The sequence below is a fragment of the Pelophylax lessonae genome (assembly GCF_965119305.1).
Source record: "Pelophylax lessonae genome assembly, chromosome: 11".
In the NCBI taxonomy this organism is placed as follows: Eukaryota; Metazoa; Chordata; class Amphibia; order Anura; family Ranidae; genus Pelophylax; species Pelophylax lessonae.
Window position 1 is genome coordinate 29,520,209 of NC_138778.1, and position 12,941 is coordinate 29,533,149.

At 42.7% G+C, this 12,941-nt stretch overlaps 1 protein-coding gene across 1 annotated transcript in view; it reads left to right on the forward strand.

Moving 5' to 3' along the window:
- Positions 1-12,941, forward strand: part of LOC309567341 (polycystin-1-like) — a gene marked incomplete at its 5' end in the record, with an annotated part of 90,946 nt that overhangs the window by 57,528 nt on the left and 20,477 nt on the right. Inside the window, 6 exons of the mRNA XM_082272757.1 lie at positions 2,270-2,393; positions 2,843-2,968; positions 7,662-7,726; positions 10,407-10,612; positions 12,390-12,495; positions 12,620-12,828. Coding sequence (XP_082128883.1) covers positions 2,270-2,393; positions 2,843-2,968; positions 7,662-7,726; positions 10,407-10,612; positions 12,390-12,495; positions 12,620-12,828 — 836 coding nt within the window. The remainder of the gene's footprint in view (positions 1-2,269; positions 2,394-2,842; positions 2,969-7,661; positions 7,727-10,406; positions 10,613-12,389; positions 12,496-12,619; positions 12,829-12,941) is intronic.

The window sequence follows — 12,941 nt, forward strand, 5'->3', positions numbered from 1 at the left end:
ACATTATGTTTTTGTTTCTGGGGTTTGGGTAATAAAAAATATTTCTGCGAATGTTTGGGTTGTGCCGTAACTGAACAACAAGTTGGAATTACATTCACATTGCCGCGCTTATAGTGACAATTTAGGATTAATATAAGTGAGCCTTTATAGCAGGTTTAAGTAGACAATAAAGTGTAAATAACAGTCCCAAAATTAATTCAAGTTCAAGTTCACCAGTGTGACAATAATTATAGGAAAATCTGGTGTGATCCAATGTTTGCGACACCCAAGTGTACCGCCACCTCTGATCAAGAGGACTCTTTGAAACCTTTATACATAAAGAGTCAAATGGGCATAAGCACCTCCAAGTTTCCAGAGAAAGTCCACTCATTGTCCAATACAGTGACCCAAAATCAATCACTATACCAAAAATAAATCAGGGAAACTAACATCTTGTAAAACAGTTTGACTCTTTAATCACATTAAAAATAAGTAAAACTACTCACAAGGTAAAAGTATATACTAGCGCTTTTAGTAGAACAATACAGTTTCCAGGAATCGATCAAACACTTCCTCCTACGTGGGAGCGTGGTGATGCCACGCACGTAAGCTCCACCCTACGTGTTTCATCAAAGCTGATGTCATTGGGGCACTTTGATGAAACACGTACAGCGGAGCTTTCGCACGTGATGTCATCATGCTCCCATGTACAATCAAGTGTTTGATCAATTCCCAGGAACAGTACTGTTCACTAAGAGCGATTGTATATTCTTTTACCTTGTGAGTAGTTTTACTTATTTTTATTATATTTAAAGAGTAATACAGTTTCAGACTATGTGAGTTTCCCTGATTTATTGTTGGTATAGTGAATGATTCTGAGTTATTGAATTAGATAATGAGTGGAGCTTCTCCGGAGACCTAAAGGTGCTATTAGGCCCTCTGGAGACGGTGTTCCAGTCGAATTCCCTGCTAACAGGATTTTAAACACATGCCCATTTGACTCTTTATGTATAAAGGGTCCAAAGAATCCGATAAGAGTCTTTTTGATTGGAGGTGGCGGTACACTTGGGTGTCACAAGCATTGGATCACACCTAATGTCCTGATTATTATTGTCACAGTGGTGGATTTGCACTTAAATTCATTTTGGGACTGTTATTTACATTTTATTTTATACTTATTCCTGTTATAAGCGTGGCAATGTGCATGTACACTATATTACCAAAAGTATTGGGACGCCTGCCTTTACGCGCACATGAACTTTTATGCCATCCCTGTCTTAGTCAGTATTGTTCAATATTGAGTTGGCCCACCCTTTGCAGCTATAACAGCTTCAACTCTTCTGGGAAGGCTGTCCACAAGGTTTAGGAGTGTGTCTTTGGGAATCAGAAGCGTATTTGTGAGATCAGTCACTGATATTGGAGAGAAGGCCTGGCTCACAGTCTGCGCTCTAATTCATCCCAAATGTGTTCTATTGGGTTGAGGTCAGGACTCTGTGCAGGCCAGTCAAGTTCCTCCACCCCAAACTCTCTTATCCATGTCTTTATGGACCTTACTGTGTGCACTGGTGCGCAGTCATGTTGGAACAGGAAGGAGCCATCCCCAAACTGTTCCCACAAAGTTGGGAGCATGAAATTGTCCAAAATGTCTTGGTATGCGGATGCCTTAAGAGCTCTCTTCACTGGAACTAAGGGGCCAAGCCCAACCCCTGAAAAACAACCCCACACCATAATCCCCCCTCCACTAAATTATTTGAACCAGTGCACAAAGCTAGGTCCATAAATACATGGATGAGCGAGTTTGGGGTGGAGGAACTTGATAGAACACCTTTGGGATAAATTAAGACATGAATGAGCGAGTTTGGCTGGCCTGCACAGAGTCCTGATCTCAACCTGATAGGACACATTTGGGATGAATTAGAGGAGAGACTAGGAGTCAGGCCTTCTCTCCAACATCAGTGCCTGACCTCACAAATGCGCTTCTGGAATAATGGTCAAACATTCCCATAGACACACTCCTAAACCTTTTGGACGGCCTTCTCAGAAGAGTTGAAGCTGTTATAGCTGCAAAGGGTGAGCCAACTCAGTATTGAACTCTACAGACTAAGACTGGGATGCCATTAAAGTTCATGTGTGTGTAAAGGCAGGCGTCCCAGTACTTTTGGTAATATAGTGAACATCTGTGCACAATTTATCTAGTTGTTTTTGCCTTCTGATATTATTTGATCCACCAGCGTGATTTCTGTTATGTCTAATCAACTAATAAGTTGGAATTGCTCTTTTTGTGTTTCAGCTCTGTCACAGGACTGCAGTCTCTGGTTACATGGGAAAGTATTTTTATCGGGACACTTGCATCTGTGATGGTTGTACCTGTACAACTACTTTTCTCGTTTCTTTTTAGGGAAACCCGTAGCTTGGTAAGCAATACCCTGGTGATATTAACACTGATAACACCTCCGCCATTTATTATTAATGCCCATACAGTATCCAAGCTAGAGATCAGATAGCTCCTTCCATCTATACATTTCTATGTATCTCTTCTATTCACCCCACACTAAATCTAAATGTAGAATTTTACATTGAAAAACATGGCAATATTGTGCTAAATCCCTCATGAGATGCGCACACACACACTATGGGATCTATTTTTTTTTTTTTTAATTGCTGTGCAAATGTATACATGATATCTTCTACCAACAATCATTCCATGGTCGGAGCCATTGCAATTATTCATCTTGCCCATTGGATTGTTTGGCTGAACAGCTGAGAACCTTGGCCAAGTCTGCAAGCTTTATAGATTTGTTTTTCCAAAGTACATTTTTATGGATTGTTTTTTTTGATACCCTGTGTCACCTGTCATTGTCAGGTATTTGTCGAGGATTCTGCTACCTCCACCCAATCTACAGAACAGGACATTCATATGGATGCATCGTCCCTTTTGTCCTTACCTGGAAAGGCCGACTCTCTCCTGGATATCAGTTCACTCAGCTGTGTAGGTGGCCCAATAGCTACATGTAATGTAACAGATTTAAAGTGGAAGTTCTGCCTAACCATAACTATTCTTAACCACTTCTGGACCGGAAGATTTCCCCCCCTAATGACCAGGCCATATTTTGCGATTCGGCACTGCGTTAATTTAACGGACAATTGCACGGTCGTACGACGCTGTACCCAAATAAAATTGATGTCCTTTTTTTCCCACAAATAGAGCTTTTTTTTGGTGGTATTTGATCACCTATACGATCTTTATTTTTTGCGCTATAAACAAAAAAAGAGCGACAATTCTGAAAAAAAAACAAACAAAAAAAAACAATATTTTTCACATTCTGCTATATAACATTCTCAAAAAAAAAAAAAATGAAATCAAATTTTTTTAACATTTTAGGGCAATTTGTTTTCTTCTATATATATATCTATATATATATATATATATATATATATATATAGATATATATATATATATATATATATATTTTTTTTTTTTTTACTAGTAATGGCGACGATGTGCGAGTTTTTTGTTTTTTTGCAGGACTGTGACACTGCAGCGGACAGATCGGACCCCTAACTGACATTTTTGACACTTTTGGGGGGGGACCAGTGACATTACTACAGTAATCAGTGCTAAAAATATGCACTGTTATTGTAATAATGACACTGGCAGGGAAGGGGATAACATTGTGGGTGATCAAGGGGTTAAATGTGAGCCTAGGGGAGTGATTCTAACTCTGGGGGGCGGGGCGTGGCTTGTGAAATGATCATAGAGACCTGTGACCCTATATAGAAGGATCACAGGAGGTCTGTGATCATTCCAGGGAGAAGAACGGTCAGCTGTGTTTACAACAGCCGACCGTTCTTCTCTCTGGGAACGATCGCAGGTGTCAGGCAGCAATCAGAGTTGCTTGACTCGTGCAACGGCTTCCCCGCTGCCGAGTGTGGGCGGGAGCGTGCTGCTGGCGGAGCGCGCTTGCCCCCTAGCTGCCAGCACGCGACCGACGTAGACCTACGTCGATTCACGCAGCAGAGCCACATTGCTGCAGTAAAAAGGCGGCGGCCGGTCGGGAACCGGTTAAAAACGTCCCTTCCACCTCTTGCTACCAATGCTGCCTGCCCTAGGCATACTGAACAAAATTATAAACACAACACTTGTTTTTGCCCCCATTTTTCATGAGCTGAACTCAAAGATCTAAGAAATCAGGGATTCATCTGTGAAGAAAACATCTCTCCAAAGTGCCAGACGCCATTGAATGTGAGTATTTGCCCACTCAAGTCGGTTACGACGATGAACTGCAGTCAGGTCGAGACCCCGATGAGGACGATTAGCATGCAGATGAGCTTCCTTGAGACGGTTTCTGACAGTTTGTGCAGAAATTCTTTGGTTATGCAAAGCAATTGTTGCAGCCGCTGTCTGGGTGGCCGGTCTCAGACCATCTTGGAGGTGAAGATGCTGGATGTGGAGGTCCTGGGCTGGTGTGGCTACACGTGGTCTGCGGTTGTGAGGCCGGTTGGATGTACTGCTAAATTCTCTGAAGCACTTCTGGAGATGGCTCATGGTAGAGAAATGAACATTTAATTCATGGGCAACATCTCTGGTGGACATTCCTGCAGTCAGCATGCCAATTGCACGCTCCTTCAAAACTTGCGACATCTGTGGCATTGTGCTGTGTGATGAAACTCCACATTTTAGAGTGGCCTTTTATTGTGGCCAGCCTAAGGCACACCTGTGCAATAATCATGCTGTCTAATCAGCATCTTGATATGCCACACCTGTGAGGTGGATGGATTATCTCGGCAAAGGAGAAGCGCTCACTAACACAGATTTAGACAGATTGGTGAACAATATTTGAGAGAAATAGGCCTTTTGTGTACATAGAAAAAGCCTTAGATCTTTGAGTTCAGCTCGTGAAAAATGGGGGCAAAACCAAAAGTGTTGCGTTTTTTTTATAATTTTGTTCAGTGTATAAAACAAAAATTGTATACTTATCTTTTTCAGTCTGCTCTGGTCCAATCATTTGATTCTGCAGCTCCAGCGAGCATTTGATAACAGCTGGGAATTCCAAGAGCGGCGCCATCACCCATAGGCTCCCATAGCCCAGCCATTGTCAGTGCTCCCTTCTCCCCCCTGCAGCCAGTTTTACTTTAAAAAAGAATACCCAATCAAGTCCAAGGATAATAAAAAAAAAAAAAAAAAAAACATTTTTGCTTGCACATGATTGGATGATGGAAGTCAGCAGAGCTTCACCTTATTCAGTAGGTTCTGGGGAACTTTCCTTGTAAAGTGCAACTTCCCTTGCAAAGTGAATAGTCTATTTGGTTTTAGTAGTTAATTTACTAAAGGTAAAAAGGATATTCACTTTGCAAGGGAACTTTCCCCATAGATTAGTGAATGAGGGGAAGCTCTGCTGACTTCCATCATCCAATCATGTGCAAGTAAAAATGCTCTTCAAACTTTTCTTGCACATAATTGGATATTCTTTTAAAATTGAAAACTCACCTCACTCAGTGAGCTCTGGGTCAAATTCCCTGCCAAAGTGTAACTTCCCATGCAAAGAAGAAAGCCTATTTTCCTTTAGTGAATCAACCTCAAAGACTGAAACAGTCCTGCAATATGTTCCACAGTGAAGCCTGGTATTATCAATAAACGTTCTAAAGAAAGAGGATTCCTAATCACAATGCCAAAAAACACATTCTACCAATTACCAAAAAAGTCTGGAACCAACAATTTAATATGTATGACTAAAGGTGGCCATACATAATTCAGAATTTGGCCGGTTTAGCAGGAACCAGCGGAATTTAGATCCATGTGTGACCACTATGGTTGAACAGAAGTCGATCTACGACCAGCTTCTGTTCAACCGCCCTGTGTTTTTTGCTCGATCAGTGCAGCAGGCAATAGGCTGTGTATGATGGGGGGGGGGTTGTCGGGGGTCTCCCCGATGTCACAATACAATGACACAGCAGGGGAGATTCAATCCCTTTTTGTTTTCCTTCAACCCACTGTTTTTTTCCTTTAACCCATGTATGGCCATCTTAAGGTACGATTAAGGTGCTCCTCATCTCACAAACAAAAACATGCAGGGCAAAAACATAACAAAAACTAAATGTGCAAAGAAATGTCATAAATCCCTTTGTTTTTCTGATACAGTTTTCAGAATATTAGCAGTTATCTTTTTTCCTGAAGAAGCCCTAACAGGGTGAAACATGTTGGGAGTATGTACCCTTATACAGCTGTGGCAATAAGAACAATGAATCCATGTTAATAGCTTGTATGGTTTTAATATGGAATGTTTCTAACATTGTAATACAATAAATTGTGAATTTTATATTAATGTAGACTCTTATTGTCTATATCGGGGAAACTTTCTAACCAAAGGGCCAGTTTAATGTCCTTCAGACTTTAAGGGGGCCAGACTGTGGCCAGTGTGAATAGAAAATGCCCTGGCATCAATGGGAGTAAACAATGCCTCATTATTGATATTAGTGTGGTGAATAGTGCCCCATAGTTGGTGTCGGTGGAAGAAATAATACCCCATCTGTAGTGTCAGTGGAAGGAGTAGTGCCCCATCATTGGTGTAAGTAGGAGGAATAGTGCCCCTAAGTTGGTATCCGTGGGAGGAATAGTGCCCCATAGTTATCAGTGGGATGAATAGTGCCCGATCATTGGTGTCAGTGGAAGGAGTAGTGCCCCATCATTGGTGTCAGTAGGAGGAATAGAGCCCCATAGTTAGTATCAGTGGAAGGAATAATGCCCCATCATTAATGTCAGTGGAAGGAATAGTACCCCATCATTGGTGTCAGTGGGAGTAATAGTGCCCCATAGTTGGTATCAGTGGGAGGAATAGTGCCCCATAGTTGGTATCAGTGGGATGAATAGTGCCCATCATTGGTGTCATAGGGAGGACTAGTGCCCTATAATATCAGTGGGATGAATAGTGCCCCATCATTGGTGCCAGTGGGAGGAATAGTGCCCATCATTGGTGTCATAGGGAGGAATAGTGCCCCATAGTATCAGTGGGATGAATAGTGCCCCATAATTGGTATCAGTGGGAGGAATAGTGCCCATCATTGGTGTCAGTGGGAGGAATAGTGCTCCATCATTGGTGTCAGAGGGAGGAGCAGTGCCCAATAGTATCAGTGGGATAAATAGTGCCCCATAATTGGTATCAGTGGGAGTAATAGTGCCCCATCATTGGTGTCAGTGGGAGAAATAGTGCCCCATTGTTGGCATCAGGAGAAGGAAGAGTGCTCCATCATGGTGTCAGTTGAAGGAATAGCACCCCCGTCATTGGTGTCAGTGGAAGGAATAGCGCCCCATTGTTGGTATCAGAAGGAATGGTGCCCCATCATTGGTGTTAGTTTGAAGAATAGTGCCCTGCTGTTGGTGACAGTGGGAAGAATGGTGCCCAGTTTCTGGGTTTAGTGCCCTATTGTTGGCATCAGTGATAAGAATTTTACCCCATTGTTGGTGTCAAGCAGAGGAATAGTGCCCCAAGGGCCGAATAAAGACGAGCAAGGGGCCACATCTGGCCCCTGGACCGCAGATCACTGGTCTATATTGTGCTCCTTTAAAGTCCCAATAGCTTTTCCAAGTTTCCTTCATTAAGAGCTGTGGTGCTGTTATGCTGTGTTTACTCAGCCACACCATTATATACTTTTCAATAAGTCACCTAATGATTATTGTTTTTCAGGCTTCCATAAGCAGCAGTAAATTTACATTTGACCTTGAAAAAGGTGGCAGCTGGTTTGCAGAGAGGTGAGTTAGACTGTGTGGTGATTGGTTTTCTATGCCAGGGTTTCCGTGGAACAACTTATTTCTTTAATGATCTTTTTTGGGCATCAGGTATTGAGCTCATCTGTGTCCCTTTAATTTGAAGCGGATCTTTCCAAATGCTGAAATGTATAAATTCCACAGTGGTGACATAAAACAACTGTGTGTTTCAATGGTAAGTAACTTCACATCCTCCACCAGTACCTTTTTCTGCCACTGGATGTCCTCAGCCTGATGGCCATCATTCAACCTACTTCTTTGGAGCCCAGGCAGTCCTGGACCCGCTCCACCCTATGAATAAATAATGAAAGGAGAAGCAGCACAGCGATAAGCTCATCTCTCTTTGTCGCTCTTCTTTCTCCTCCTGTCAGCATGCTTCTTCTCAGTATGGGAACTGATTGACTTCTTGTGCTGCTCCTATCCCTGCTGTACAGACTGTCACACTATCCCTGCTGTACAGGGACTGCAAGAGGTTCATATCAAGTCAAATCGCACTTACACTGTTTGCATTTAAAAAACAGATCTAAGAATATAATAAAATGATTGTAAAGTTAAAAATGACTTTTTTTTAATAACATTTCATACTGACCTGCTCTGTGCAATGGTTTTGCACAGAGCAGTTCTGATCCTTCTGTCCTGGGATCTCCTGCTGGCGCACTTGCCTCCTCTTCTTCTCTGTGTGCCAACATAGGAAGCAGTTTCCTATAGTGGGAGACGCGTGGGCTCCATCCTGGGTCGTGCGTTGTGTGTCCTTTGACACTCAAAGTGAGCCTCAGCCCTGCCCCCGCTCACTTGTCACTGGATTTGATTGAAAGCAGCAGGAGCCAATGTCTCCCACTGCTCTTACTGAGTCCAGTGAGGAGGGAGAGAGCACAACGCTGGTTTAGGATCGGGCTCAAGTAAGTATTTGGGAGGTTGCTAATAGAAGTTTTTTTACCTTAAAGTGTTACTAAACCCACAACAGTAAAATCAGTCTGTATATGCAATAAAGCATGCTTGTTATACTCACTGTGGAACCTAAGGGGTTAATCCTCTGCATTGTGTTAAAAGGCTGTTTGATCCTGTCCTTTCTGATCCTCCCCTTCTTCCGCAGTCCCCAATTTATCTCCTGATAGTACAGAGCCTTGGGGGCACTCTGCACATGCTCAGTTTGGTGTGTATGGCTAGAGAGTTTTTTTTTCTTGGGTGAGTGCATGTGATCAGCACAGAACCAATCAGCACTGTCCAGACAGAGGGTCAGGGGTCCTGCAGGGGGGGGGGGTTGGTAAAAGACAACCCTTTCTGCAGCTGTACAGAGAAGTGCTGGATCTGGCAAAGGAGTTCTCTCATCTTTGCTGCCGACTACTGAGACAAGGTGGGGGCAGAGAGACAAGGGAGGGGCGGCAGCTGCAGGAGAGGTGCGAGGGCCACATGAAATGGCCTGGGGGGCCGCATTCGGCCCGTGGGCCTTGTGTTTGACACCTGTGCATTAAGGTAAAAAACCTTCAGCCTTTACAACCACTTTATTACAGAGCTTTATTCATTTGTGTCTTTTATCTCTGCTTTTGGTTCCACATTTACTCTTTCCTACCATATGAAAAAGTTTAACATCTTGGGCTATTTTTTCAATGTAATCATTAAAGCGGAGTTCCGCTGACTTTTGTGTTTATTAAAAGTCGACAGCTACAAAAAGTGTATCTGCTGACTTATAATAAACACGCACTCACCTGTCCCATGGTTCAGCGATGCAGCCGGGGGGAGCCTTGGTTCTCTCCATCTTCTCCCCGCGGTGCCGGGATCACTACTGTGAGCACCTGGTTGAGACAGCTTGCGGCTTCACAGCCGGGTGCACACTGCGCATGCGCGAGTCTCGCTACGCGTTGTGACTGGCCAGGCAATTTTCTGGGACCTGTGACATGTCCTAGGAGATTGCAGGGTGGGAGGGGGAGAGGAGAACTTCCGCTCGAGTCGCCTAGGTGGCCCGAGCGGAAGTGAGAGAGGGTACCTGTTAAAACTAGGTACCCGCTCCCCCCCCCCCAAAAAAAAATTACATGCCAAATGTGGCATGCCAGGGGGTCAGGACCACTTAAAGCGGAGGTTCCACTTTTGAGTGGAACTCTGCTTTAATATATTGGTGTCTGTTTTAAATTACATTTGTAGTTTGGGGGAGGTAAAAACATGCAGATGAGGGGCAGTAATGCTGTGCCCCATTTACTGCCCTTCAACTACTCTCCCGGCAGAGGACAGGGGTGTATCCCCACTATTATTTTGTCACCTCACTACATGTTTTAACCCCTGGTTGTGGATCAGCATAGTCCCATTAGGGACAGTACTGCCCACCAAATGTGACCCAATACACTCAACGGGGCTGCCTTCTACCGCGCTGAAATCACGTGCAATGCATACGGTTGCGGTATGGTGGTGCAGGTTTTTAAGGGTTAAAACAGGCAACATAGTGCATCCTGACTGCCTTTCAAACATCCTCTGAAGAGTTGTTTTTTTTTTTTTGCGCAACACTTCAGTTCTAGATTGATTGGGTGTTTCAGTGCCGGTCTTTACAGCTACCCGAGACTCACCAGAAAGATCTCCATCCATCACCATTGAGGTGTAAAAGGGCAAGTTTGTCTTTTTGAGCTCATTGCCCAATGTCACCTGCCCAAATGACTACATTTTGATCTTCCATCAGATCTAGACCTGTCTGGATGTCCTCCTGTGAGAGCCTTTATGACGCCCGCGGTGATATCCTGACCGAGTCAGGACTTGGTTTCATGCAACCGCTATGCAAGGAGAAAGAAAAAGACCAGAGGGGGTTCCTGTCATCCTACAGCTCAGGAGATGATCCTCTGTCATTATCGGAGGGGTCCGGCAACAGTCCGCATTTCACTCTGTCAGGTATTGTTGTGCTCTACCAAGGTCTGAAATGTTTTACCCTAAAGACCGTCTACCAACATATCAGCTTCCTCTGAAGTCCATACACTCCTGGAAATCCATACAGTCCAGAAGTCCATACACTCCTGGAAACTTTTAAAAGACTCTTGGACATAGATCTCAAGGACATTAACATTTAGGGGTATGGGAAATGATTCACAATGACACAGGTTAAACTGGATGGACTATTGTCTTTATTCAACCTCAACTACTATGTAACTATGTAAATGTAGTCTCTAATTCTCCACTCTCTATTGAAGATCTTCTCTGCTTGTGACCTGTAACAAATATCTCCCTGATAGAAAACCACACCTGAACACATACTGTAGCTCTCCCAGAGCAGCATCACACCACTTCGACCTTCTGTAAAACCTTACACATTATTACGTTCTTGACGAAACTCCTTTCATTTGTGAAATAATATAATGATTGTTGGTAAAATTAAAATAAAACCTGCACTTAGGATTTGGTATGTGCAAAAAAAAATGGAAGATGCAGATGCTGTCCACTAAGTAAAAACTTAGAACTATAACTATATATATACCCAAAAAGCAGCGCTCGCAAAGTGATAAATAAAATGAATAAAAAAATATAAATTCATCTCCATGTTAAATAACGTGCATGCATAAAATGAATATAAATAATATCAATTCATCTCCATATTATAATACTGAATATGTGCATAAAGTGCTAGGTGCAAAAATTACTGTATATTGATTGAAATAACGTGCATCAAATACTGAATACTGCAAAAAACTATGATTACCATAAAGGCTCATTTACCTTTTAGCTCCGGTGAGTGGATTCCCTCAGGGGGGCTGGAAGCACCGTCACTGTGTGGAGCACAACTGCACTTTGAAAAATTGGCACCTTAAGTTATACAGCACTTTTAGTGCCCATTCACACTACCGCGACTTGCCAGGCGACTGGTCAGCCTGACAAGTCGCGGTCCATGCAGTGCTACGGGAACCGTTCTAATAGGAGCGACTCAAGTCCTGTACTACTTCAGGGCGACATCGGAGCGACTTGCATTGACATTCATTATATGAAGTCCGTGCAAGTAGCACCGAAGTCGCGGTGCACGTGACTTCACAGGTCGCCCCTGTGAATCGTGCCGCGGTAGTGTGAACCGCCACTTAGGAGCATGTTTACCACTGTGAAAAAAAACATTTGGGACTTTAATTATTGTTGGCACTGTTGCACTTTGTAGGGCACTCTGTGATTAATTATTTGGAATCAGCATCATAGTTTTTTGCAGTATTCAGTATTTGATGCACGTTATTTCAATCAATATAATTTTTGCACCTAGCAGTTTATGCACATATTCAGTATTATAATATGGAGATGAATTGATATTATTTACATTCATTTTATGCATGCACGTTGCTTAACATGGAGATGATTTGATATTATTATATTAATTTTATTTATCACTTTGCGAGCCCTGCTTTTTGGGTATATATAATATAATGATTGTGGTCACTGAACTTCTACAACTGCATATTAATGCACGGCGCAAGATCATCTTTCATATTTTACAAAACAATTGGGTTATATATATTGTGTTTTTTTTTTTTTTTTTTTAATTCATTAAATTTTATTTTCTTTTAAAAAAACTTGCATTTGAAAAACCGCTGCGGAAATACCATGTGACATAAAAAAGTGCAATAATCGCCCTAGGGTGTCTGCTAAAAAAAATGATATTAAAAAAAAAATTATATAATTGTGTGTTTTTTCACAGAAGAAAATTTACTTCAGTCAATTGCTGCAGACACTCAAATGTGGAAACGCAGCGAAGAATCAGACAGCGGCAGGTTTTCGCCCCGGCCAGATCTTGGTTCACCCAGGTAATCCAGCTAAAGCTCCCCATTTTTAGCATTGACAACTACATGAAAACTCAGTCCTACATACTGTATATAAAACACAAATTTTTTTTAACATCTTGACTGATTATGTCAGTTCTGTTTTCAGCACTGAAAGTGGTTACAGCCTCATGACGGAGAATGAGGACTGCTATATGACTCGATGTTGGAGTGAGAACCACCAGTGGTGCAGTGATAGTAAGAGGAAATCATTCTCTTCCTCTTCTTGTGTCTCTGAGGGGTCCAGTAATGAGTCTGAGCTTCAGGAATGCTGGGATATCCCATCAGTCTCTCCTTCCGCTTTCACAACTCGCATTGGTAAGAAGTAAGCAGTTCAGCTAATGCAAAGCTCCCAACTGTCCCTGATTTCGGGAGACTGTCCCTAATTTGGAACAAAGTACCTCTTTCCTCTTCAGTTGTCCCTCATTTTA